The sequence below is a fragment of the Sceloporus occidentalis genome, unplaced genomic scaffold (genome assembly GCF_023333645.1).
Source record: "Sceloporus occidentalis isolate IW3139 unplaced genomic scaffold, rSceOcc1.0.p SCAF_8, whole genome shotgun sequence".
NCBI lineage: Eukaryota > Metazoa > Chordata > Lepidosauria > Squamata > Phrynosomatidae > Sceloporus > Sceloporus occidentalis.
In genome coordinates, this window is record NW_028316988.1 from 25784206 (window position 1) to 25812198 (window position 27993).

The 27993-nt window shown below is 45.8% G+C and overlaps 2 protein-coding genes across 7 annotated transcripts in view; one reads left to right on the forward strand and one right to left on the reverse strand.

Annotated features, from left to right (window-relative positions):
* Positions 1 to 7377, reverse strand: part of LOC149308365 (protein unc-13 homolog A-like) — a 107157-nt gene extending 99780 nt beyond the window's left edge. The window contains exons 1-2 of the mRNA XM_089535642.1: positions 6413 to 7377; positions 1143 to 1219 (exon numbers count right to left, since the gene is read on the reverse strand). The gene's annotated coding sequence lies outside the window, so the exon portion shown is untranslated. The remainder of the gene's footprint in view (positions 1 to 1142; positions 1220 to 6412) is intronic.
* Positions 7378 to 7405: 28 nt separating this feature from the next.
* The window catches only part of NFIC (nuclear factor I C), an 84041-nt gene continuing 63453 nt past the window's right edge, over positions 7406 to 27993 (forward strand). For 2 of the 6 annotated variants that reach the window (XM_089535577.1, XM_089535581.1), the window contains exon 1: positions 15564 to 15804. In XM_089535577.1, the coding sequence (XP_089391703.1) occupies positions 15775 to 15804 (30 nt within the window). In that variant the 5' untranslated portion in view covers positions 15564 to 15774. Of the gene's footprint in view, positions 8138 to 15558; positions 15805 to 27993 lie in introns of those variants that run through there. The other 4 variants (XM_089535580.1, XM_089535582.1, XM_089535583.1 and 1 more) reach the window with 4 other exon arrangements.

The following is a 27993-nucleotide window of genomic DNA, read 5'->3' on the forward strand; positions in this document are numbered from 1 at the left end:
AAGTAGAGATTTCGGCACAAGGAGCTGTCAAAACTCACAGCTATGGTCAAATAGGTTTGGGGGGATCAAACAGGGTCTGGATTTCTGGATAAAACCCCAGTCTCTTTCATGCCACCATTATCTGAAGATGCCAGCCACAGATGCTGGCAAAAAGTCAGGAATAAACTCTTCTAGAGCATGGCCACATGGCCCAAAAAACCCACAAAAAAAAACTATGGATGCCAGCCATGAAAGCTTTCAACTTCACAGAACAGTGGCAGTTGGTGGTTCTCATGTTAGCTGGGCAGTGAATCCATTCCATGAATGGATTCGCTGATCCACTGACATGGGAGCTAACAGCCTCTGGGTTGAACGAATCCCCCCAATTTATGGTTAAATGCCTGTACTGTAATGAGCCCTGGTGGTGCAGTGGTTAAATGCCTATACTGCAGCCACTCACTCACAAACCAAAAGGTTGTGAGTTCAATACCAGCGAAAGGGCTCAAGCTTGACTCAAGCTTGTATCCTTCTGAGGTTGCTAAAATTAGTACCCAGATTGTTGGGGGCAATTAGCTTACACTTTGTAAACCATTTAGGGAGTACTTAAGTGCACTGATAAGCAGTATACAAATGTACTTGCTATTGCTATGGTTTCATTTGAAGTGTTTTGAGGACTCAAACACGTTACCTTGTTTTAGTTGAGATACACTCGGCTCTCCTTATGCATGGATTTTTTTATCCATGGATTGAAAATATGCAAAAAATTATAAATTCCAAATAGCAAACCTTGATGCTCCATTTTATATAAGGGACACCATTTTGCTGTGCCATTGTATTTAATGGGACATGAGCATCCACGCATTTTATTGTCCACAGAGGGTCCTGGAAACCAAACCCCAGTGGATAACAAAGGCACGCTGTACTTATTTTGTTTGTGTGTCTGTATTGCCTCCCAGCCCACAAGGGCTCCCTAGGCAATGAAGAAATAATAGAATCCTAGTATTGGAAGAGACCCCAAAGGGTCATCCCCTTCTGCCATGCAGGAAGACCCACTCAAAGCATTCCCAACAGATGGCCACCCAGCCTCTGTTTTAAAAACCTCCAAAGAAGGAGACTCCACCAGCCTCCAAGTCAGGCATCTTCCACTGTTGAACAGCTCTTACCTGCAGGAAGTTCTTCCTAATACTTAGTTGGAATCTCTTTTCCTGTAGCTTGCATCCATTGCTCCATGTCCTTGTCTCTAGAACAGCAGAAAACAAGCTTGCTCCTTCCTTAACATGTCATCCCTTCAAATGTTTAGTACAAAGGAAAGAGATTTTGAAAAATGCTAAAATATTCTTTAAAAACAATCTTAAAACAAACCTAAAATGCAATGATGAAACCGTCACAACAGAGTCATTTCAGACATTAAAGGCCCTGTTTAAAAGCACTGCTTTAGCTCAATATTGATGGGGAAAGCTTCGGTCCAAAACACACTGCAGAAATAATCCATTGTTTGAGGCTGCTTTAACTGCCCTGCTGGCTCAATGCTAGGGAACTCTCTTTTGTTTTGTGAGACACTGAGCCTTCTCTGTCGGAGAGCTTTGGTGCCACAACAAACTGCAACTCCCAGGACTCCCTGGCACTGAGCCAGGGCAGTTAAAGAGGTCTCAAACTGGATTATTTCTGCAGTGTGTTTTGGACTTTAACTTCCCTGGGTTGGAACTAGTTCCAAAGTCAGGGTGCTACCATGGAGAAAGCCCTGTGACAGGTACATTCCAACCTATTTTCATGAGGTTTTGGGACACACAGAAAATCAAAGCCATGTCCTGATTCTGTATTTTATCGAGGGCAGCTATTCTCCCCCTTGTGTTCTGCTGAGCTTAAGAATCAAAGCGGCTTGAGCTCTCTGCCAGATGCTATGGACCCCCTTCCCACCCCCTTTGCCGGTTCAAAAATAGTCATGGGATTCAGCCGAGAGAGCGAGACATGCCAGGGTTAGTGATGCTGGTAGAGAAGGAGCATTTGATGGCTTCATCCAGGATCCTGTTTTCATTCATTGTTGCTGCTGTTGTGTGTCTTCAAGTTGTTTCTGACTTATGGCGGCCCTAAGGCAAACCTATCATGGGGTTTTCTTGGCATGATTTCTTCAGAGGAGGTTTGCCCTTGCCTTCCCCTGAGGCTGAGAGAGTGCAGCTTAACCATGGTCACCCAGTGGGTTTACATGGCTGAGCCAGGATTTGAGCCAAGGTTTGGGTGTTGGACTATGACTCTCGATTCCCAGCTCACAATGAAAACCATGGGTAGCCTCGGGCGAGAAGTCACACTCTCTTAGCCTCAAAGGAGACCAACGGCAAACCTCCTCTGAAAAAATCTTGCCAAGAAAACCCCATGGTAGTTTTGCCATAGGGTCACCGTAAGTCGGAAATGACTTGAAGGCACACAACAACAAGAAGTGTGTGGAAATGTGTGGTCCATGGAGGGCAATGGAGAAAAATAAACTGACCCCTGGAGCCCCATGAAGTTGTCCTCCCTATTCTGTCCAATTGCTAAGGAGCGTAAGACTCTGCCTGGCATCCGTGTTGCACTCATGTCTTGCTGGCAGGTTTCCCACTGGCTACTAGTCCAGAATGCTAGGAGGCCTTAGGTTTGGTTCTACAAGGCTCTTTCGATGGGTTTCTGGCTGATGTTTAAGGACCTGAGACAGCTCCTCAAGGATGGACCTGTTGTTCTGATGGGACCCAGAGGTCAATAGACCTACTGCTAGCTCAGAGGGAGACTTAGCACATGCCTCTACAAAGTCACGAGTCAGGCATACTTAGGGATTTGATCCAGCTTAAAGCATTGTACAGCTCCCCTCCTAAACAATTTTGAGGCCACTTCCTTTTGACAACCAGCACAAGCAACCTTGACTTAGACAAAATATGTGCCGTTGTCATTGTTGTTGTGTGCCTTCAAGTCATTTCCGACTTATGGTGACCCTAAGCCATGGGGTTTTCTCATCTGGTTCTTTCCGAGGAGGTTTGCCATCACCATCCTCTCAGACTGAGAGTGTGGGTTTATATATCCAAGCTAGGATGGTTTCCAGAGTCCTAGTCTAACTTTCAAACCATGCTGGCCAAAATATCGGGGTCCTAAATAATCTAAAGTAGGGGTTCCCAACCTTTTTGACTCATGGAACGCTAAGGGCTCTATGGAGCACTGGTTGGGAACCGCTGCCTTAAAGGGACCAGATCCCATCTGATCTTAGAAGCTAAGCAGGGTTAGCCCTGGTTAATAGAGCTGAAAGAGACCTCAAGGGTCAGTCTAACCCCTTGCCATGCAGGAAGACACAATCAAAACACAATCAAAGACTTGGCTGGGAGACTGCCAATGAATACCAGGTGCTCTTCCTAAGAAAAGGCCAAAAGACGGCATCGTTGTGCAGCGAACATAAAGAACACTGGGTAACACTACATGCACTTCCAAGTTTATACACAATCTCCTTGCTGGATTTGTGTGTAAAGGGCTGTTATGTATGGGTGAGGGAGGGAAGGCTGGGGTGGTTGGGGAGAATGACTCTGCATTAAAATGAGCTTGTAAAAATCTAATGTGATTGTGTTAAGATTTCTCCCTCCCATGCGGCAGGGTCGGGTGACGCTTTGAAGGATAACCATGTAGGTTTTTGTGCTGAGACTAGCAATTCGAAAGTTCAGGCTAAGTGGTTTGTGTCGCCATAAATAACACCGAAACACTCTCTCGCACTCTCCCTCGCCAGGGTTATTTTTTAAATGAAGTTTTTCACACCCCGATCCAGAGCTGGCCTTTCCATGTTAATGGAAACTTGTTGCTGAAACACACAACGGTATGACTTTTCCCTCCTCATTTTGCCAATTTTCTTTTTTGGGGGGGTTCTTTTTTTGCAAAAGCAATTTGCCTTCCCGCATTTCCTGGCGGCAACAGCAGAAATGGCTTTGTATGTAGTACGTTTCTATCAAGTGTTTCCGCTGCTAGTATGGATGTCCTGAAAGGGCCTACTTGACCATGGTTGGAAACAGGATGCTCTTCGAGACTGACCTTTGGTCTCACCTAAAAGTGCGCATTCTGTGTTCTGAGCAGAGCAATCCGGCGCACGTTTACATGGGGACAAGCTCACTGGGTACACCGATGTGCTGCAATCCAGTAAAAGACATTTTTAATGGTTTCATCTCATAACTTTATGTCATGGGTAGCTACCAAAGTAAATGTGGTCATATACAGTAGGCCCTCTGTATTTGCGGCTTTTGCAGATTTTATTATTTGCACTTCTGATTCATATGTTCTCTCTAGGAATCTCTAGGTCCTCCAAAGCAACTCTGCCAGAAGTTGACCATAGAGTTGTGCTGGAGAACCTAGAGAACACAGTTCTCCAGGTATTTGTAGGTCCTCCAGCCTGATATGGCAGATGTTGACCATAGAGTTGCACCGGAGGACCTGGAGATTCCTAGAGAGGTGTTCTCTCAGGTAAAAAGAATAGTGTTTTTTTTCCCTATTTGCTTTTTTCCCCACATTCATCTGGGTCCTTCACCCCTGATCTCAGCAAATGTGGAAGGGCCACTGCACACATATATATACAGAGAGCCAGCATAGTGCAGTGGTTTGAGTGCTGGATACCAAAAGACCAGGGTGAGAATCCCTACTTGGCCATTTGCTTGGGCAAGTCCCACTCTCTCAGCTATGGGTTGTAACAGTGGGCCCATGTGGACTCATATTTGTTATTGTTGCTAAAGGCTGTCAGGTTGGCTTCAACTTACAGTGACCCTATGAATGAGAGACCTTTAATATACCTTGAGGTCAACAGTCAACAGTAAAGATCTTGTAGACTCAGAACTTTGGGTTCCCTGATTGCATCTATCCATCGGTGAAATGGTCTTCTTCTCTTCCTCCCACTTTGCCAAGCATTATTCTTTTCTAGGGAGTCATGTCTTCTCATGATATGTCCAAAGTTCGACAGTCTCAGCTTAAGTCGTCTTGGCTTCTAGGGAGAGTTCAGGCTTGGTTTGTTCCAGGACCCATTTACTTGCCTTTTTGGTGGTCCGCAATATCTGTAGACCTCTCCTCCAGCAACACAATTGAAAGGTGCGGACTTTCTTCCTGTAGCCTCTCTTCGTTGTCCAATTTTCGCAGCCATAGAGCGAAATTGGCTTGGATGATTCTGACTTGGATATTTAGTGGTATATGTTCACACCTGAGGATCTTGCCTAGTTCCTTCATGGCTGCCTTTCCACATATTTGTCTTCTTCTGATGTCTTGGCTACAGCATCCATTTTGGTTAATGAACTGTGCCAAGGAATCGGGTGGTTTTCTTAGGCAAGGAATATTCAGAGATAGTTCTACCAGTTCCTTCTTCTGAAATAGAACACCAGATATTCGTTGGCTGTCTCCCATCCAAGTGCTAACCAAGGACTCACTGTGCTTAGATTCTAAGATCAGGTGGGATCTGGTGCCTTTAGGGTATATAGACTTTCTTTAGCTACTATCTATTAAACTGACTGAGGTTCCCCAAAATATCCTGGTCATGTAAAGTCACTGGGTGGCCTTGGGTGAGTCACACTGTCTCAGCCTCAGAGGATGGCAGTGGCAAAACCCTGCTGAGCAAATCTTGCCAAGCAAACCCTGTGATAAGGTCTGCGTAAATTGGAAATGACCCCAAGGCACACAACACACCCACACCAGCCAAAGTTATTTTGGCACCCCAAAACCCCACAAGTGGAAGGTGGATTGTACCCAAGTCCAGGGGTTTGAGCCTTGGACTATGAATCTGGAGACCAGGGTTCAATTCACTGCTCAGCCACATAAATCCACTACGCCAAGTCACATTCTCTCAGCCTCCGAGGATGGTAGTTACAAACCCCTTCTGATGAAGAAGCTTGCCAAACAAAACCCATGACAGGTTTGAACATGAAGGTGCACAAAAAAACCCCAGATACATTATTTTGCCACCTGAAAACCCTACAAGCAGAAGGTGGATTGTACCCACGTCCAACTAAGTTATTTCCTCACCTGAAAACCCTACAAGTGGAGGGTGAATGGTACCCAAGTCCAGCTAAGTTATTTTGCCACCTGAAAACCTGACAAGCAGAAGGTGAATTGTACCTAAGTCCAGCTAAGTTATTTTGCCATCTAAAACCCCACAAGCGGAAGGTGAATGGTACTCAAGTCCAGCTAAGCTATTTTGCCACCTGAAAACCCCACAAGTAGAAAGTGAATGGTACCCAAGGCCAGCTAAGTTGGTTTCCCATCTGAAAACCCTACAAGTTAATGGTACCCAAGTCAGTTGGTACCCGTCATTTGTTTTCCTACCTGAAAACCTTCCAAGTGGATGGTGAATGGTACCCAAGTCCAGCTCACTTATTTTCACACCTCAAAATCCCACAACAACAACAACAACACCACAACCATCCTCCACCTCAATAAGCTGCCTTAGCATCCTCACCCCTTTTCCTCTCTGCTTGTCCTTGAAATCCCATTCGCAGGCCCCAGAGGAGATCCCTTTCTCCATGCGCCAGGCTTCCTGCAAGACAGAAAGAGAATAAATCCAATTTATAGATGCTATCTTCCTCTCTCTTTCTTCCTCTCTCTCTCTCTCAGCTTTGTGCCCCTTCATGCCCTTTCAAGCTGGCATCTCCATGCCCCCCAAAATACCATCCCTGGGCCACCCCTGGCAGCTGGCAAAAAAGGGAAGGGGAGCCCCTTTTTGGCCATCTTCTTCCCCCATCTTTCCAGACAACCTTTCCTGGCATCCAAGGGGTGGAGAAAGGGGAGGAGGCTGGCAGCAAAAACGCAGGGAAGGAGGAGGAGGGAAAGGAAGAGAGGAAGGGAGAAATAGAGAGAGAGAGAGAGGGAGAGGTCAGTCATGGGTGCTGCTGGGGCTTTTGGAAAACAGGAAGGGGAGAAGGATGAGAAAAATATAAGAAGAATATAAGAAGAATATGAGATCCCCCCTCCTTAGGAAAAAAAGGGGGGAGCCAGTGATTTGGCTGCCTGTGTTTTCCCTTGATCAAACCAGCCCCATTTCCCTCTTTATTTAGATCAGCAACCCTGTTTACAGCAGCAATATAGATTATTGTTATTATTATTATTGTTAATGTTTTGATCTGCTCCCTCCTCATTGCCACCATCACTGTTGCCCATTGTTTCTCTATCCTTTGCATCCCATAAAAAGTGGGGGACCCCATTACTCAACCCCCCCCCCCAAAAGGGTCACCCTTCCCTCCAAAAATAATAGATGAATGGCTCTGGATTAAAAGAGTGATAAAGAGAAACAACTCCCTCCCTCCCCAGAATCATTGGAGGCAAAGAGAGCAAGCAGAGGGCCAGGGAAGGAAGGGAGATAGGAAGATAAGGAAAGGAAAGGAGAGAAGAGAAGAGGAGAGGAGAGGAAGGATAAGGAAGGAAAGGAGTAAAGGAGGGAGGGAGGGAGGAAAGAAGGAAAGAAAGTAAGAAGTAAAGAGGGAAAGGAAAGGAGGAAGGAAATAAAGAAGAAAGGAAAGGAGGAAGAAAGGAAAGGAGAAAAGAAGGAAAAGAGGAAGGAAGGAAAGAAAGAAAGAAGAAAAGAAAGAAAGAAAGAAAGAAAAGGAAAGAAGGAAGGAAGTAAAAGGCAGGAAGTAAAGGGGGAAAGGAAGAAGGAAGTAGAGAAGGAAAGGAAGAAGGAAAGGAAGGAAAGAAGAAAAGAAGGAAGGAAAGAAAAAAGGAAAGAAGGAAGGAAAGAAGGAAGGAAGGAAAAAGGAAGGAAGGAAAGAAAGAAGAAAAGAAAGAAGGAAAGAAAAAGGAAGGAAAGAAGAAAGGAAAGAAGACAGAACAGAAAGAAGTAAAGAAATGGCCCCCAGATTGTGTCCTTTTTCTTGGGGAGCCCAAGAACTCTCCTGAAGGCGCTAGTCCTGAAGAAGGAAAGGGATGCTCTCCCCAAAAAGGAGGGAAGGAACTCCTTTGTCTTTCCCAAGAAGAACCAGGACTTTTGGTGGGACCTTAAACATTCCCAATAAATAAAGCCATCCTTTCTTTCTTTCTTTCTTTCTTTCTTTCTTTTTTTGTTCCTTCCTTCCTTCCTTCCTTCCTCTGCTCTCTTCTCTGCCCAGCCCCGGGGCCTGGCTTTCAGTCTGCAGCATCCAGCGCCGCTCCTCCATCCGAAATTCTTGTTTTCCTTCCTTTGGGGGCGATGGTAAGTTTTCTGGGGTGTTTATATATCTATGTCCCTGTTTTGTGGGGAAAGAGGGGATGCTCTGAGGGAAAGTTATGAGGGGGGGCTCTTGGCTGGTGGAAGGGCTTCTCTCTGAGGGAAAGTCGAGAGGGAAAGGTGGGGATTGTGGGGGGATTCCTCAAAATTAAAAATGTGGGGGGATTCTTAAGATTTTGTGCTCTTTTTTTTTTTGGAGGGGAGCAAAAAGAGGCACTTCTGTGAGGAAAAATGTTGCCTCTTTTCCCTCACAGGATGCTCCAAAAAGGCGGACTGTGGGGAGGACCTCGAAATGTGGGGCCCAGTCTGAGGGAAAATACACACACACACACACACACACACACACACACACACACACACTGGTGGAATATATATATAGTTCTGGGGGAATTATATATCTATATGTGCATGTTTTCTGAGGGGAATTCTATTTCTTCTGAGGGGAATTCTATGTCTTCTGAGGGGAATTCTATATATTCTGAGGGGCATGCTATATATTCTGAGAGGAATTATATTCTTAGATAGATAGATAGATAGATAGATAGATAGATAGATAGATAGGCTGAGAGGTGTTCTATATATTCAAGGAATTACATATGTACTGTATTTATATTGAGAGGGGAACTGTTTATATATCTGCTGAGGGGAATTCTATATATTCTGAAGGGATTATCTGTATTCTGAGAGGAATTCTTATATCTTCTGAGGGGAAAGATATTCTGTGGGGAATTATTAAAGGGGATTATATATATTGTGAGGGGAATTGTGTGTCTTCTGAGAGGAATTATTCTGGAGGAATTATCTCTGTTTTGAGGGGAACTGTACATCTCCTGAGGGGGAACTCTGTATCTTCTGAGAGGAATTCTTCTTCTGAGAGTAATTTTATATCTTCTGAGGGGGATATTCTCTGCGGGGATTATGTGTGTATATATATATGTGTGTGTGTGTGTGTGTGTGGGTATACACACACACATACATACATACATATAATCCCCCTCAGTCAGAAGATACAGAGTTCCCCTCAGGAGATGTATAGTTCCCCTCAGAACAGAGATAGTTTAAAGGGAGATTTTATATATTGTGAGGGAAATTGTGTATCTTCTGAGAGGAATTATCTGTATTCTGGAGGAATTATATCTGTTCTGAGGGGAGTTTACGTCTCCTGAGGGGAACTCTGTATCTTCTGAGGGGAATTCTATGTCTTCTGAGAGGAGTTCTATATATTGTGAGGAGGGATTATATATCTTTTGAGAGGAATTATATATTTTCTGGAAGAATTGCCACAATTCTGTGGGGAGCTCTATATCTTCTGAGGGGAGCTATATATCTTCTGAGGAGAACTCCATATCTTTTGAGGGAAACTATACACTTTCTGAGGGGAGCTATCCATCTTCTGAGGAGAATTCTGTATATTCTGAGGAGAACTATATGTCTTCTGTATATTCTGAGGGGAACTCTGTATCTTCTCAGGTAAACTATACATCTTCTGAGGAGAATTCTGTATATTCTGAGGAGAACTATATGTCTTCTGTATATTCTGAGGGGAACTCTGTATCTTCTCAGGTAAACTATACATCTTCTGAGGAGAATTCTGTATATTCTGAGGAGAACTATACAGTATGTCTTCTGTATATTCTGAGGGGAACTCTGTATCTTCTCAGGTAAACTATACATCTTCTGAGGAGAATTCTGTATATTCTGAGGAGAACTATATGTCTTCTGTATATTCTGAGGGGAACTCTGTATCTTCTCAGGGAAACTATACATCTTCTGAGGAGAATTCTGTATATTCTGAGGAGAACTCTATGTCTTCTGAGGGGAGTTCTGTATATTCTGAGGGGAATTTTATATCTTCTGAGGGAAAGATATAGGGGAGCTAAACATGTTCTGAGGGGAACTATACATCTTAAGGAACTCTGTATCTTCTGAGGGGAACTAAACATCTTCTGACGGGAGTTCTGTATCTTCTGAGGGGAATTACATATATTCCTGTCTCTCCTGGAGATACACACACACAAACATACGTACATACATACGTGTATATATACATTTATTTGTAGAAGGACAGTATGGTATAGTGGTTTGAGCATTGGACTAGACACTGGGAGGCCAGGGTTCGAATCCTAGCTTGCCCATGGAAACCCACTGGGTGACTTTGGGCCAAGTGACACTCTCTCAGCCTCAGAGGATGGCCACAGCAATCCTGCCCCTGAAGAAACTTGCCAAGAAAAAAACAGGATAGGGTCACCATAAGTCGGAAATGACAAGAACACAACAACAACAACAAAGAAGTATATATATAGGTCACACAAATACATACAGAGATATATATATATTGCAGGAAAGTTAGGACATATATATATGTGTGTGTATGTATGATATATACATATATGTATAGGACATATATATATAACACATATGTATGTATGTATGATATATACATATACGTACAGGACATATATATATGTGTGTGTGTGTGAGATATATATATATATATATATATATACACACACATACAGTTATTGTTGCAGGGGGCGCCCCAACTCTCCCCAAAATCTCTCCAGAAACCCGTCAAATGTCTCCCCGACTTTGAGGCTGGGTTTGAGGAAGAAAGGGAGCGAAGTCAAAGAAAGAAAGAAGGAAGGAAAGGAAGGAAGGATGGATGGATGGAAGGCTGCTGTGGGGCTCCTCCTGGGCCCGAAGAGGCGAGCGAAAGGCAGCGGAAAATGGCCGCTCAGGGGGAGGAGGAGGAGGAGATGGAGATGATGATGATGAAGGAGGAGGAGGAGGAGGCCCTGAACTTGGCCAGGACGCCCAGCAGTAGCAGCAGCAGCAGGAAGGACGGACCCAGAGACACAAACACAACAACACGCACAGCCCCAAATCCACCCCTGGGATTGCTGTTCTTGGGGGCCACCCGAAGGCCCTGGGCTTTTCTGGGCCAGCTTTCCTCTGAGGAGGGTTGCCAGGCGGCCTTCCTTCCCTTCAGGCCGAGAGTAATAATAATAATAATAATAGTTGTTATTGTTGTTATTTCGTCACAGAGGCGCGTCAAAAATCCCGAAACTTTTATATTTAAAATTTCGCTTTATTATCCTCCGGTAAATATATATATATATATATGGAGGAGTCCTTCTCTTCTTCCTCCTCCTCCTTTTCTTTTTCCTCCTCTTCTTCTCCCTCTTCTTCTTTTTTCCTCCCCTTCTTCTTCCTTTTCTTCCTCTTCTTTTTCCTCTTCTTCCTCCCCTTCCTCCTCTTCTTCTTCCTCTTCTTCCTCCTCTTCTTCCTTCTCCCTCTTCTTTTTCCTTCTCTTCCTCCCCTTCCTCCTCTTCTTCCTCCTCCTCTTTTTCTTTTTCTTCTTCCTCCTCTTCCTCCTTCTCCCTCTTCTTCTTCTTGTTCCTTCTCTTCCTCCTCTTTTCCTCTTTCTCCTCTTCTTCCTCCTCTTCCTCCTTTTGCTCTTCTTCTTCCTCCTCTTCCTCGTCTTCCTCTTCTTTTTCCTCCTCCTCTCCTTCCTCTTCCTCTGCAGAAGCAGCCAAGGCGCCTCGTCAGCAGAAAGAGCGGCGTTGCGGAAAGCGAAGGAAGGAAGGAGGGAGGGAAGGAGGGAGGGAGGAAAGGGGGCGAAGGGAGGCGCGCCCCCGCTTCCCAGAGCGCGCCCCCGCCTCCTCCGACGCGAGAGGAGGAGGAGGGGGCGGGGCTAGGGGCGCGTCCCCGCCTCCCCGCGCGCTCCCGTGGCAGGGCTTTGCAGCGCTAGAGAGCCCTTAACCTCTTCCCCTTCTCCTCTGCTCTTCTTCCTGGGAGCAATGCTTTCAGTGCTGGAGCCCTTGCTGCCCCATGAAGCCCCCCTTGGCCAAGTCACACTCTCTCAGCCTCAAAGGAGGGCAAGGACAACCCCCTCTGAGCAAATATGGCCCAAAAAAACCAGGAGAGGTTCGCTTTAGAGCGGTTGCCCTATAAGTCGGAAAGGACTGAGAAGGCAGGTACCAGCATCACTACAACATCTACTCAGTATCCCTTGCAGTGACTTGCCCCGAGGTCATCCCAGAGGCTTCCATGGCCGACCCTGGTCTCCGGAGTCCTAGTCCAGCGCTCCAACCACTAGGCCAGGCTGTCCCTCCTCAAACTGAGTATCATCCACAAAGTCCGATTTAAAAAGCCCAGAAAGAAGGGAAATCATTTAAGGCACCTTGCGGACTAAGAGGCTGGTTTTCCTTGGTCTTTCCTGGATGGCAATGACACCCAAAGGGCTTCCTTTCATCCCTCTGCTCTCCATCTCTCTCCCTTCCTTCATATCCACCATCCTCCGTCCCTCCAGCCACCGATCTATCCCTCTCTATGTCTATCTCTCTCTCTCTCTATTATGCGTCCATCCACCCATCTTCCCATCCCATCTCTCGCTCTCTCTCTTTCCTTCCTTCCTCTTTCTACATCCATCCCTCCTTCACTGAAAGCAGTTCCAACTTCTTTGGAGTTTTTACTCCAGAGTCAAATACCTGTACTTTCTGATCAAGGGATGTTAACTACAGGGTGGGCAAACCGGAGTTGTGTGTCTGTGTGTACTGTGTGCCTTCTCCCTCCCTCCCTTTCTCATTCTTTTTCCTTCCTTCCTTCCTTCCTTCCTTCCTTCCTTCCTTCCTTCCCAACTTGCCAAGAAAACTCCATTAATAGGTTTGCCTTGAGGTCTCCGTAAGTCGGAAGGGACTTGAAGGCACCCGACAACAACAACAACAACAACAACAACCATGCAGTGTTGTTCCTAAAGCCTGCTGTGCCTTTGGATGAATAGAAATGGATGGAGAGTAGGACAAATTTGTTTGTTGCTTGCTTGCTTCTTGTTGTTGTTGTTGTGTGCCTTCAGGTTGTTTACGGTGACCCTATCATGGAGTTTCCTTGGCCAGATTTGTTCAGAGGGGTTTTTACCATGGCCTTTCCCTGAGGCTGAGAGAGTGTGACTTGCAAAGGCCACTCAGTCGAGATATCTATAGATGTAGATATAGATTCATGAGTGTGTGCCTTCAAGTCTTTTCCGATTTATGGCGACCCTAAAGCTGTGGACCTTTCCTGGGGTTTTCTTGGCCAGATTGGCTCAGAGGAGGGTTGCCCAGGCCTTCCCCTGAGGCTGAGAGAGTGTGACTTGCCACTCAGGGAAGATAGGTAGCCAATAGATAGATAGTCGACTTATGGCGACCCTTAGGCCACCCTCTCCTGGGGTTTTCTTGGCAGGTTCCTTCAGAGGGAGGGTTGCCTTGGCCTTTCTCTGAGGCTGAGAGAGTGTGACTTCTTGCCCAAGCTCACCTAGTGGGTTTCCATGGCTGAGCAAGGATTCGAACTCAGGTCTGCAGAGTCAGAATCCAACACTTGTCGCCTTTGTCTCCAAGTCCAGACCTATGTTGGCCATTCTGGGCCAGCTTTTTCCCCCCAGAGAGGAGGGTTGGCCCTGGCCTTCCTTCCTCTGAGGCTGAGAGAGTGGGGCTTGTCCCAGGGTCCCAAGGATGCAAGAAGTCCCCCTCTCTCAGCCTCCTCAAGGCAAGCAGATGGCAAGCCTCCTCTGGACGAATCCGGCCAAGAAGAGCCCAGGAGAGAGAGGGTCGCCCTTGAGTCGGAAATGTCTCTGTCATCCATCCATCCATCCATCCATCCATCCATCCATCCATCCATCTATCTATCTATCTATCTATCTATCTCCATCTATCCATCTGGATATCTATAGGCAAAGGCCTCTTCTTGCCAAGGGAACCCAGGGAGCCCGGAGCCTTGCAAACCGGGGCAACGCCAGCCATGCATTCCTTCCTTCCTTCCTTCCTTCCTTCCTTCCTTCCTTCCTTCCTTTCTTTCTCCTCCTCCCGTTTTCTAGCAAGGCCTCTGCAAAATCTCTGCAGAGAAAAGACAGCTCTTGGTGCATTTCTTTATTTTCATGTTTGCATTTTTAAAAACGTGTGAATTAAATCCATCTTTGAACTGGGCCTTGAATGGAAACATCACTTCTCCAAAGTTGCGAGTGTTAACTTCCAACACTTTTCACCCCTCCTGCTTCCTTCCCTCCTTCCCTCAATGGACTGAACCCGGGGTCTTGACTTCATCTTGAAGGCCATCCCTTCTTCCCCTTGGTCCCCATTGCCTTGATGGCTTCTTCATGCGGCCCCAGGGCTATGGATCCTCTTGTTACTCTGGCTGTTCGGAGGGCTTCTCCCTGCCTTGGTCCTCCTGCTCCTCTCTCCTCCTCTCCTTCCTCTTCCTCTGGAGCATCTTCTTCTTCTTCCTCCTCCTGCTCCATCCCTGGGGCAACTGTTGTTATTGCTCCTGTGGTTGCTTTCATGGCTCCGTCTCCTCCTCTTCTCCTTCTCCTTCCTCTTCTTCCCCCTCTTCTTCTTTTCTCCTACTTCCTTCTTCTTTGGCTTCCTTTCTTTCTCCCCTCCTCTTCTCCTTTTCCTTCCTCCTCCTCTTCCTCCTCTTTTCCTTCTCCTTTTCTCCCCTCTCCTCCTCTTCCTTCTCTTCTCTTTCTCCTTCTCCTTCCTTCTTCCTCCCCCTCTCCTTCTCTTTCTCCTTGTCTTTCTCCTTCTTCCTCTTCCCTCCTCTTCCTTCTTGATGGCTCCATGGGGCCCCCATAACCATCGCTAGTGTTGTTGCTGGTCTTTTTTCTTTGCTGGTTCCCTGCGATCTTCTCCTGGTTCTCCTTCCTCCTCTTTTCCCCACTCCCTCCTCCTCCTCCTCCTGAAGAACCTCAGGAGACCCCTTCACAGGCAGATTGGGGTCCGACTGGATGGCCCTTGGGGATCCCTTCCAAGTCTAGGGCATCTCTTCCAGTCCTCTGCCTCTAAGGGACTGTAAGAGCTGCTTGGCAGTGGGGCACCTTCCCTCGGAGGGTGGTGGCCTCTCCTTCTTTGGAGGCCTTCAAAGGAAGTCTGGATGGGCCTTGTGTCTCTCTGCCTGGCCGAAGAGGGTCGGGCTGGATGACCCTTAGGGACCCCACCCAGTGCTACAATCCTAGGCTTCTAGTAGGGCTCTATGGACTCAGAGGGTGATGGGCTCTTCTTCTTCCAGCAGAGGCTGGGGGGCCATTGGAGGCTGCCTCCTTGTGTGGCAGAAGAGGGCTGGATTGGATGACCCTTGGGGGTCCCAGCTCTTTGGAAGGGACACCCTCCCCTTACACAAAGTGCTCTTTGTTGCTCATAGACTATTAATAATCTCTATTATTATTATTATTGGGGGGATGTTCCAAAGCCCCCCCTCCTCTTCTGCATAGATTCCTTTTCTCAGAGTTTGCCCCTCTGAGGGGGGCAGGAATCCAGGCCAGGTCCCTTTTAGAGGCAGAGGGCTTTAGCCACCCCTCCCTCCCCCTTGTTTTAGCCCCGCCCCCTGCTCCTCCCTCCCTCCCTCCCTCCCTGGCCAGGAAAGAGAGAGTGTGAGAGAGAGAGGGAGGGAGGGAGGAAGAGAAAGAGGGAGAGAGAGAGAGAGTGTGGAAAGAAAACTGTTCCAGCCGACGAAATGACTCAGTAACTTTTGCGCTTGGATCTGGCTTTTGGTTTCCCTTCCCATCCACTCCCCCCCCCCTTTTTTTTGCAATCCTCCTCCTCCTCCCTTCTTTTTTTTTGCAACGGGTTGGACCCGCTACAGCTTGGGAAAAGATGTATTCTTCACCTCTTTGCCTCGCCCAGGTAAATTCAAGATGTTTTGCAAATGCAAAAGGCAAAATGATGATGATGATAATAATGATGGCAATCTGCTTTGCAACGACAGCCCTCCTCTCCTCCTCCTCCTCCTCCTCCTCCTCTTCTTCCTCCTTTCCTTTCCTCTATTGCAGCTTAATGTTTTCAAAAATCATAACCATCATCCTGAAGAGCTCTCCCCCGGCAAGAAGGAGGAGAAGAAAGCAATATATATATATATATATATATATATATATATATATATATATATAATATGACTTTTTCCTCTCCTCTTGCAGAGAATGTCAGTCTTTCCCTTCTTCCCTCCCGCCTTTGGCAGCTCCCTTTAATCCTTGCTAATTAGTTTCTCTTCTCCTCTGACCTCTCTCTCTCTCTCTCTCTTTGCAACAGTTCATTTTATTCCCCCCCCCCCTTCTTTTTATTTGCTATCTTAGGGAAGACTCTGGGGATGATGGTTTCTGTTCTCTTCTCTAAGCTGTTGCTTAGCTTTTAGGGACTTTCCCCTCAGTTCTGTTGGGGATGATGGTTTCTCTTTTGGGGTCCCTTTCCTCCTAACCAAACGCTCAGCTTTTAGGGACTTTTCCTTCCTTTCTGTTGGGGATGATGGTTTCTGTTCTCTTCTCTAAGCTGTTGCTTAGCTTTTAGGGACTTTCCCCTCCCTTTTTGTTGGGGATGATGGTTTCTCTTTTGGGGTCCCTTCCCTCCTAACCAAAGCTTTTAGGGATGCAAGGTACAATACATATTACATTAATATATCCTATTAGCTTTTCGGGAGCTTTCCTCTCCTTCATTTCTCTTGGGGTGCTGGGGAAGACTGTGTGGATGATGGTTTCTCTTTTGGGGGGTCTCTTTCCTCCTACGCAAAAGGGCTGTTGCTCAGGTTTGTAGTGAGGGTCTTTTACTTTTTGGAAGGAAACTCTTGGTCCAAGAGGCTCGAAAAGCAACCTTTCCATGCCCCACAAATGACAGTTTGGTGACCACTTTGGGGATTTGCTATTTTTGCTGGGTGCAAAAGGTGTGTGTATTTTTGGGGGACACATACACACACACACACACAAGTTATGTGTCTTTGTGAGGGGAAAAAAGAGGCAGTTCATTCCCGCCTTATCTATCCCCTCCTTTCTCCAAGTTTGGATAACTTAGGATTGCTTGGAAAGGAGGCAGCGGGAAAGAAAGTGTGCTAACAGTGCTGCGTTGGAGAGCATGCTTTGGCAGAGTTTCTCCAGATCATTTTCCTCGGCTGCTTAGAAAGGTTTCCAGATACAACAACACCCCAAATCCACATTATGCATTTTTGCACAATCCACATTTTGCATTGGCTTAGCCCTGTTTGGTGGATTTGGGACCTTCCTGTACTTGGCTACGTGGCCGACGACAGCGGCTGGCGTTTCAATGTGCGTTTGAGAGAGACTCGGCGGCAGGCCTTGGCTTTGCCAGTGAAAGCAAATGTGTCTCTGTGTTTGTTGTGACCATGCGCCACGGGTTAAGGCCACAGGCCTTGGTGGGGAATGCCCTCCTGGAGGAAAGAAACCCATTCTGCGGGCACATGGGTGTGACAGTGAGGGTGTGACAAGTGTGTAAGGACAAGTATGTTGGTCTGGAGGGCGACCGAAGAAGCGAGTGAGGATCCAGGCCTGGTGTGGCCTCCTTGCCTTTGCAAATGTTGTGTGTGCCAAAAGAGTGAAAGATGCGGGTGTCCATGTGTGTGCCTTTGCGCCTGGGCCATGCCACGCTCCCTGTGTGCGTTGTCGTCCTCGATCGATTGTGTTCCCTGCTGCATGCCATAAAATATTCACATGCGGCACTCTGTATTTTATGGGAAAGCCCATAGGCACCGTGGTATTTTATATCTATCTGTCTATATACATTGGCAGCATGGCTTGCTTCAATTCTGGGCCTGGTCTTTTGTGGAGTAACAAAAATACAGAGTGGCACCGGAAAACAACACACAGACACATATATTATTACCAATTATGTGCAATGTGTATGCAATGTGTCAAAGTCCGGCTGCCGTTGTGTCCTGCTTGCACTGCATCGAAGGGCCTGTGTGTTGGGTGCAGCCTGGGACTTGTTGTTGTTGTTGTTGTTGTGCGTTGTTTCCAGGCCTTGTTTCTGGGTTTACAATCCACCTTTCAAACTGCACAACCGGAGACCAAAAACCGTTGCCCAGATTTGCCCCGCAGTCCTGTGGCAACCTTTCGCCCCCCTGTTTGGCACTGCAAAGTTTGGCAGACTAGTTTTGGCCGCGCTGGGTGCCCAGCCGCCCGCTTAACCCAACTCTCGGGTTTCTGCGGTTGCCTCTCCTGGAGCGTGGCAGGCTGTTCTTTCTTTTGCCTCTTATCGATTCTGGATAGTTTATTTAATAATTGAACACCGGGAGATTCTCTCTCTTTCTCTCCCTTTCTCTGCAACTCCTTCCTTACTGCAAAAGGCAGAAGCTGTGAGAGCCCTCTGAGTATTCGAGAGAGCTCCCAAAATTAATCTCCGATTGCAATGCCTCACTTGCTGGAAGGACTGTATTTGCATTTGTGTTTGTGTGTTTGTACCTTCCAGGTTGCCTGCTTTGCTTCCAAGAGTTGATGGGATCTGCTGCCTTTGTGTTTAGGCCCTGTCCTATATTTTGTGCGTTGCCTTTTGACTTGTGGCGGCTCCATAATTTCCGAGGGTTTTCCCAGTCAAGGGATATTTAGAGTTCTTTCCTCTGAAATAATAGTCTATTATTATTATTATTGTTATTATTATTATTACTATTATTATTAGTATGCTTTATATAGCGCTGTACATACAGTCAATAAAAGCGACAAAAATGAAACCTGCCAAAGGCGTACATTTTACAGGATAGTCGCAAAATACATATGGAACAATAGATAATAATACAAGATAGAATTATAAGATAAGATAAAATAGTACTCTACCTGATCTTCATTATTATTATTATTATTATTATTATTTTCTAATCTCCCGCCTTTTTCCCAATATAGTGGCTCATCATTCTCCCATCCAAGTGCTAACCAGGGCTGACCCTTCTTAGGTTCTGACAGAATCTGGTGCCTTTGTATTTAGACCCTGTCTTATATTGTGTGTTGCCTTTCGACTTACGGTGATGCCATAATTTCTCATATATATATATATATATGTTACAAGTTTTACAAATAAAACAACAAACACTGCTAAGACAATACAAAACCACCCTATAAAAATGTAATAGGTGCCGCCATAATTTCCATGGGTTTTCTTAGGCAAGGAATACTTGGAGGTGGTTTGGAGGCCCTCCAGACCTCTGAAATACAGCACCTGGTTATTGTCGATGGTCTCCTATCTAAGTCCTAACCAGGGTAGACCCTGCTTAGCTTCCAAGATCAGAGGGGAATCTGGTGCCTTTGTATTTAGGCCCTGTCTTATATTTTATCTGTATGTACCTTCTAGTTGCTTTTGACTTGTGGCGGCTCCATAATTTCTGAGGCTTTTCTTAGGCAAGGAATCCTTGGAGGTGGGTTTTGCCAGCTCCTTCCTCTGATATATAGCCTACAGCACCTAGTTTTCGTCGGTGGTCTCCTATCCAAGTCCTAACCAGGGTGGACCCTGCTTAGCTTCCAGGATCAGAGGGGAATCTGGCACCTTTGGGGTATTTAGGACCATGGTTAGTTTCAGGAAAACCGAAACGTTTGCGCGAAGGGAACTGACTGTGACCTAGAGATTTTTCCTTTTAAGAGTCAAGGGGGATAGATTGGGATTTTCTCCCAACTCCCAAAGCATAAAGAGGTATTTGAAAAAGAGAGAAAGAGGGAGAAAAGGGCCTTAATTTCGCGCCGAGAAGACATATTGACGCAATCCGGCATGCGCTCTTGACGCCTGGTGGCAGGAGAATGGGAACCTTTGGCCAAACGGAGAGGAGAAAAGTTGGCCCCATTTCAAAATCCGGGGAGTTTGAATTGGAAACCTTTTTTAAAAAATGCTTTTGCATTAAAATTAAATAATTGCATTTATATAAAAACATTTAGAGGGTTGAACCTTATTTTATAAAGTCTTGTCCAAGAATGGTAAGAGTTTCACCTTTAAAAAAAGCGAATGACAGGGAAATAACTTCAGTGTTAGTCCAAGTTAGTCATTATTGAAACGAATGGGGCTTTTTGGCTACCGATGAACGCCTCTTATTGATTTCACTGGGTTTTCTCTTTTTCAGTTTTTAAAAATTGGATGATTCTCGTACGGATAAAAATCGGAGTTAGCCCCTGGCAATCTGAGTTCTTGATCTCGCATCTGAAAAGGACCCAGGTGTCTTTCTATGGAGAGCAAAATAACAGCAACGTCTCCTAATAAGAATCCTCTCCTCCCATTAAATTTTCCATCAATTCTCTATATGGATTTTCTATCAGTTCTCAAACTTTCTAGTGTTTCAGAGAGTGAGATACTGAAATCCGTGGGCATTTCGAACACCTCCATTTGTTGTGTTCACTTTCCTGGGCCACTTTGTCTTTTCTCTTTTCGTTGGAGGCCTAAACTATATTTCATTGGCATTTTTTAAATGTGAATGCGATGCTAGAAATTTGGGGATGATGGAGAACTTCATGGAGGGGATACAGCATTTTTATTGAGGGGCAATGCTCATTTCTGTCATCAGCTACATTGCTGGAAAGGCTTGATCTAAAGTGGAAATGACACCTTGCACAAAAGTGAAAATTGTGTTTTGTGTTTAGAAGATTCATCTTACTTGAAATCTACATTTTGGATCAAATTTGGAGGCGTAGTTTGAAACACCAATTTCAAAATATTCATATATATGATTTATGATTTAATTTTATTCATTACATTTCTGTCCCACTTTTCTCCATTGCGTTCAAGGCAGAGATTCTTCTTCCTTCCCTTCACTTTTATCTTCCTCGCAACCTTGCGAGGTGGTACGCCGTGAGAGAGACTGAGACCCTTTGGGGCCTTTTCACACTAGACAAATGATAGCGCTTTGAGTCCACCTCAACTGTCAAGGCAACGTCCTCTGAAATCCTGGGATTTGTAGTATATTTAGAAGGTTTCGACCAGAGAACTCTTGTGCCTCCTGAAACTAGAAAGCCTAGGTCTCCATAACAGTTTATGTGGGATCGTACTGCCATAATTGTGTGGTGTGAAAGGGCCGCCAAGTGAGCTTCGTGGCTCAATGTCAAGAACGTTTGAATGATCCAGTCATACATAATGCAGACTTTAATGGGACTTGAGCTATGGGACTCCAGCACAACTCTATGGTCAATGTCCACCAGAATTTGTACTGGAGGACCTACAGATTCTCAGAGAGAACACTTCTCTGGACATTTGTAGGTCCTCCAGTGCAATTCTATGGTCAACCACTGGCAAACATTGACCATAGAGTTGTGTTGGAGGACTTAGAGATTCCTAGACAGAACATATTAATCGAAGCTTTTGAAAAGGATTGTTTAAGGTGGGACAGGCCTTGTACAATGTGCTGGGTTTTCTGTTTTCGTTGCACTGTTGTGCATTTTATGGTGTTTTTCTTTACCGATTTTAATCTTTGGATAGTTTACACTTTTATGAATTTATTTCATAGTGTATTTTGCAATATAAGATTTTGCATTTAGTGGATATATATATATATATATATATATATATATATATATATCAAGCCACCTTGAGTCCCAAACTGGGAAAAAGTTGGGGTATAACAACAAGAGTAATAATAATAATAATAGTGATTTCTTTTTTTAATTCCACCCCATACAATTGGAAGTACTAAATGCAAGTACGCACATGTGTGTACGCAGCAGGCAAAATTAGGAATGTTGGAGGCGAGGAAACCGCACATTTGTGCTTGTGTTTGCAAAGCACAATCCAAGCTAAAAATTTGCCTGGGAAACGCAGAAACGATAAAACGAAATCAGGGTTGATAAGAGTGTGTGAGAAACCACAGAGGTGTCTGAGACCTAGGAAACGTTTCCCTGTTCTTGTTGGGAAAGAGCTTGAGATTTGCAAATGCTTTGCAACCCTGAGGGCTCACCCCCGTCGCAACCGTCCTGCAAGGTAGATTATGGGAGGCACCATATTTCAGTGGGGAAGCACCCATTTTGCATGCCAAAGATGCCAGGTCCTGTTTCACTGGGCTTTGTGTTTGCTATGTGCCTTCAACTTGACTCCAACTTATGGTGTCCCTATTGTTTTGGTTGTGTACCTTCAAGTTATTTCCAACATTATGGCAACCCTAAGGCGACCTGTCCTCTCGCTTGGAGCTGATCTAACTAGTACTAAAGAATTGATACCTTCATCCCCTGCTTGGAGATGTCCCACAAAAACTGGAGCATCTGGACCAGTCCCTGAGATATGGCAACTTTATTGGTGGCTCATCCTGCCAGGACAGTGGACCAATGTATGCCTTTAGCTCAGTGATATTGAGGGATGGCCACACTTTGAATTCAATGATGTTGCGTGCCCTCAATCCATTCTTTATGGATTATGTGGGAGGGAAGTATCCATTCAAAAATGTCTAGCACGGTTCCTTCTTTGGACCTGGATGTTCCCAAATGACGGCGAAATTTCTGCGAATATCTTCACCAGGTCTAGTCATTTCTGCATCTTATGAGGCCAGTGGCCTTTTTTGCACTAGACCAGTGGTTTTCAACCTGTGGGTCATGACCCCTTTGGGGGCGAATGACCCTTTCACAGGAGTTGCCTAAGAACATCCGAAAACACATATTTCCGATGGTCTTAGGAACCGAGACTCCGCTCCTCTATGGTTGGGGGGTCCACAACATGAGGAACTGTATTAAAGGGTCTCGGCATTAGGAAGGTTGAGAACCACTGCATTAGACCAACTGTGTTCGAAAGCTGGTAGGGCGTAGTGTTTTGGATATGGGGCTATGACTCTGGAGACTAGGGTTCCCAGCTCGACCATGAAACCTACTGACCTTGGCAAATCACAGGCGCTCAGTTCCCATGATAAGTTCAGCTTAGGTTCACCGTAAGTGAGAAATGACTTGAGGGCACACAATAACAGCAACAGGTTCATCCTCCCTTAGGGACCTACCCATGTTCTTCTGGAGATAGTCTTCTATCTGTCCCATCAACCTCATAGGTATATCTGATAGGAACATGAGAGACAGAGCCTTTTCAGAGGCTGCCCCCAGGCTCTGAAATTCCCTAGAAGTCACACTCTCTCAGCCTCAGGGGAAGGCAATGGCAAACCTCCTCTGAACAAACCTTGCCAAGAAAACCGCATGATAGGTCTGCTTTAGGATCGAGAAATGACTTGAAGGTACACAATAACAACAGGTTCATCCTCCCGTATGAACCTATCCATGTGGGTTCCCCCAGGCTCTGAAATTCCCTGCCCCTTGCTACAAACCTTGCTAAGGAAAACCCCTTAGGGCCACCGTAAGTCGGAAGCGACTTAAAGGCACATAACAACAAAGGCAAGCATGGAAAGGATTGTGTGTTTCTCACAATCCCTTCCGACGCTGCAGGCCCCATATTGTTTCAGCCTATCTCTGGGCATGTGCAGAATGTCACATGTCAGTGGACTACGAATTCAGCCCCCTCTGAGGAATCAGGGTTAGCCAAGTGTCCGCCTTCTTCCCTTTCTCCCACTCTTCGGGCGATGACTCTCCATTTAAAGATTAATTCCTGGCAGGGACATGTCGGGATTTGGGAACGTCTTGTCTCGCTGGTGACGCAGCAGTGGCAGCTGCCTCTGCGGCCGGTGCCACTGTCACATCATGGAGTCCCCCCTTGGCATGATCCGGAAGGCCCAAAAATAGCACCGGCGGCGGCAAACTTGGTGCCACTCCTAGCCAGGCCTTTGGAGCGGGTGACCTGCTTGGATCTGCATCCAGGGCCTTGATGGCAAGCCATCTCTCTCTTTAACTCTCTCTCCAGCGGATAGTTCCCTCTCTCCTTCTTCCCCTTTGCGTTCAGCATTGCAAATTCTTCTTTGGCTTCCTTGCTTCAGTTTGCATTTTTTAAAAGAACGCTGCAACTTCCAAGGCCTGCAAGTACCAGCTCCATCCGCACTGCAGAAATAATTTGAGTTTAATTGCCTTTAACTGCTGTGGCTCAGTGCTGTGGAATTTTTGGAACCGTAGTTTTATGAGACAGTTTGCCACTTTAATTGCCATAGCTCAATACTATGGAATTTTGGGGATTGTAGTTTGGTGAGACATTTTGCCTTCTCTGTCAGAGATCTCTGGTGCCACACCAAACATGTGAACCGCATGCGCACGACAGAAATAATCCAGCTTTACACTACTTCAACTGCCATGGCTCAATGCTATGGAAATCTGGGACCTGTAGTTTGTTGTGGCACTAGCATACTCAGAGAGGAAGCTCAATGTCTCGCCAAACTACAATTCCCAGAATTCCATAGCATTGAGCCATGACAGTTGAAATGATTGCGCCCTGGATTATTTCTGTTGTGCAGATGCAGCTTTAGAAAGCTAATCTGGTTCAGTAGTTTCAGTTTCAATTGCATCTGCGCTGCAAAATTAATGCAGTTTCACTCCACTTTAACTGCCACAGCTCAATGCAATAGAGTTCTGGGGTTTGTAGTTTTGGGAGATACTTTGCCTTCTCTGTCAGAGAACTCTAGTGCCAGAGCAAACTACAAATCCCAGGCTTCCATGACGTTTCAAGTGATGTCAATCTGCATTCATTCTGCAGTGCGGAAGTAGCCCAGGGCTCTGGGAGAATAAAGTTTGAAACCTACAGTGCTTTATAAATAAAGTTTAGTAATAATAATAATAATAATAATAATACTCACACATAGGGGAAAAAACCTTGTCAGGCCTGTAGCAACAGAATTCAGGGTTGGCTGTCTTAAGCCAGGTTTAAACCATAGTTTAAACCAAATGACTTTAAAAATAACACAACTCCTGGTTTTTGCAAGGAGGTTTTTTCCCCCTTTGTGAACATTTTGGGGAAGAAAAACGTGTGTGCAAAACCCTTTCTCAGTTTTACAACACGAACACAGTTTTTTGCACAAAGAACAATTGGATTGTGCACCGAAAAAGTGGTGGCGGCGGTGGTGGTGGGCATTTAAGGTCATGGCTAGAACAAGCCTTAACACTATCATATCCCATGCTCCAAGTACACAAATACACACACACACACTTGCACACATTGGCAGATAGGAAAGTGGGCAGGGCGTTTGTTTGCCGACCGGGAAACAAGAAGGAACATATTCTATCATGAGAGAGAGAGAGAGAACGAGGAAGGTTACTTGAAAAGAAAGGACCCAGTGTTTTGTTCAAACAATACACACTCCCAGACAGGCAAGCTGGGAATTGTGCAATTTCTTTTATCTTTCTCTCCTCTCGTTCTTTTCTCCCCTGGTTTTTTCCCAATGCTTCCATCTTACCTTCCCCAAGTGATCCTAGCTAAATAAAATACAAAGTGCCACAAAATACGGGAAACATGTAAAATCCACATCCGAGAATAATTCATGTGGCTACGGAGCGCAGTCCAAATGCGTGCACGAATATCCAGATTTCCCACTTAGAATGGGGATAAATCCCCACTTTTCTCCTCCGGATTAAAGCCCCGAGGTGACAGAAAAGCTTGGATATAGCGTGCTGTGAAAACTAGCTGAGACCATTTTCTTTTGCCTATGTAGATCTACGCTAAGTTGGAGTTGGGAAAGACTACTACTTGGAGTGATTCCAAATGGGATTCAAGGGGGCTAAATCTGCAGAAAACAGCATTTTCAACAATGATTTCTGCCTCATCCCTGAGGAAGATGCTGTTTCCTGGACAGAAAAATTCTGCTTTTGTGCAAGTTTTTCTTCCTTCGTCTCAAGTCACATGTGAACTTGATGCAGAGAGCTTTTGAAAACTGGATGGTTTCAAAAGATTTTCTGGCAGCGCAAACATTTCTCTGTTGCTTCCTTGGAGAAGCAAAATCCGTGAAACGCTGCATCCCTTCTTTTTCCTGAGGCCATGATAAATATTATGGATGGTTGTCTGGAACATTTCTGCCCCCGTCGTGTCAAATGGGGCACCGAGAGGATGCAGCGTTGAAACTAAAGCTGCGCACCGTCAAATTAACAGTTCTGTTTGAAACCACAGATATTGCCTTAGTGGGACCACAGGCCTATAATAAGGGACATACTTGGCCGGACAACAAAGCATGACCTTCCATGGAGTGGCACCTCGAACAAACGTTTCCTTCTGTTTTCCTCCTTTCTCTTTCATGGCCCTGTCAACTCCATGCAACTCAGTTGAGCCCACATCCTTTGGCAGTGAATTCCATAGGTTAATTCTGCATTTACACACTTTTTCTTCTCTCTGAATCTACTGGGGGAATCTACTGGCATTTCCGACTCACGGCGACCCTAAGGCGAAGCTATCCTGGGGTTTTCTTGGCAAGGTTTGTACAGAGTAGGGTTGCCATTGCCTTCCCCTGAGGCTGAGAGAGTGTGGCTTTCCACAAGATCACCCAGTGGGTTTCATGGCCAAGATGGGAATCGAACCCTGGTCTCCAGAGTCTAGTCCAACACTCAGACTTGTTTGTCCAAGTCGTTCCCAATTTATGGCGACCCTATCTTGGGTTTTCTTGGCTTGCTCAGGGTCATGGATTTCATGGAAGCTGGGAATTGAACTTTGGTCTCCAGAGTCATAGTCCAACATTCAAACCACTATGCCACTGGCTTTAGGGGGCATCTAATAATTCAGTTTGACCTTAAGTGCTGTCACACTATCCTATAAAATCCTGGGATTTGTAGGTGTACAAGGCCTTAGTGCTGGCGCCTCACCAAACTGGAAATCCCAGGATTTTGTACCATGGAGCCATGGCCATTAAAGTGGTGTCAAACTGCCTTATTTCTACAACGTAGATGCACTCTTTGAGCATGGGTTGGTTGACTGCCAGCATCCTTGTATGCAGAAGGTGCTGTAGGTCATTGGAGCTCATTTATGCGCCACGGATGGATTTATTGGCTAAGTGTCCGATGCTCTCAAAGTGCATTAGTATTGAGCGGCCCTCTCTCACCTCTTTGTGCTTCTCTCCCACTTTTCCCTCCTCCTGAGTATACTCTTTGCTGAGTATCAGGGAAGAACCACCATCACCACCAACAGGCTGTTTGTTTCCCTCTATTACTTGTGGTGATGATGATGATGATGATGATGATGATGATGATTCTGGGACTCAAAGTGGCTTGCAAAGTTTAAAAAGATTGCTGTTATTGGGTGCCTTCAAGGTCCAAAACACACTGCGGAAATAATCCAGTTTGAGACCTTTAACTGCCCTGGCTTGATGCTAGGGAATTCTAGGAACTGTAGTTTTGTGAGACATTTAGCCTTTTCTGTGAGAGAGCTGTGGTGCCACAATAAACTACAATTCCCAGGATTCCCTAGCACTGAGCCAGGACAGTTAAAACAGTCTCAAACTAGATTATTTCTGCAGTGTGCTTTGGACCCAAGTCATTTCTGACTTATGATGACCCTGTCATGAGGTTTTCATAGACTAATGTGTTCAGAAGGGGGGGGGGGGGTTGCCATTGCCTTCCTCTGAGGCTGAGAGAGTGTGACTTGCTCACAATCACCCAGTGGGTTGCCATGGCTGAGCGGGGATTTGAACCCTGGTCTCCAGAATCTTAAACTGGATTTCCTTGTCAGAGAGGTCTGGTGCCACTACAGATCCCAGGATTCCACAGCACTGAACCACAGCAGTCAAAGCGGCACCAAACCGCATTGTTTCTAAGTGTGTGTGTCTAACGTTGAAACCACTACATTGGGCTGGTTCTCAAAACCGCCTCGGTCCAAATGGGAGAGGAGGGCTAATAATAATAATAGTAATTATTATTATTATTATTATTATTATTAAGACTCCAACCTTGCAGGCTTTTACAACATTGTGTACAGTTTAAAATTCATCTGAGGAGAGAATTAAGTGCAGTTAACAGCCTGGCAATTAAAAATAATACTGCAAATGTACAGTACATTCTGAAAGGTCCTTTCCCTCTAAGCAATCCGTCTTCAAAGGCCCGCTGGAGCGTAAAGGCCTTTCTTTGCCCACGGCTGGCTTGCAAGGAGAACACCTGGCCAGCCTTTCTGGGAAGGATCCCCAGAGCCTGGGGGCAGCCACCGAGAAGGCCCTGGCCCTCCTCAGGGACGTAGCCAAGGGGGGGTCTTGGGGTCTGGACCCCCCCCCTTCCATTAGAAAAATGAATGGTGCGTGCTGCTGCA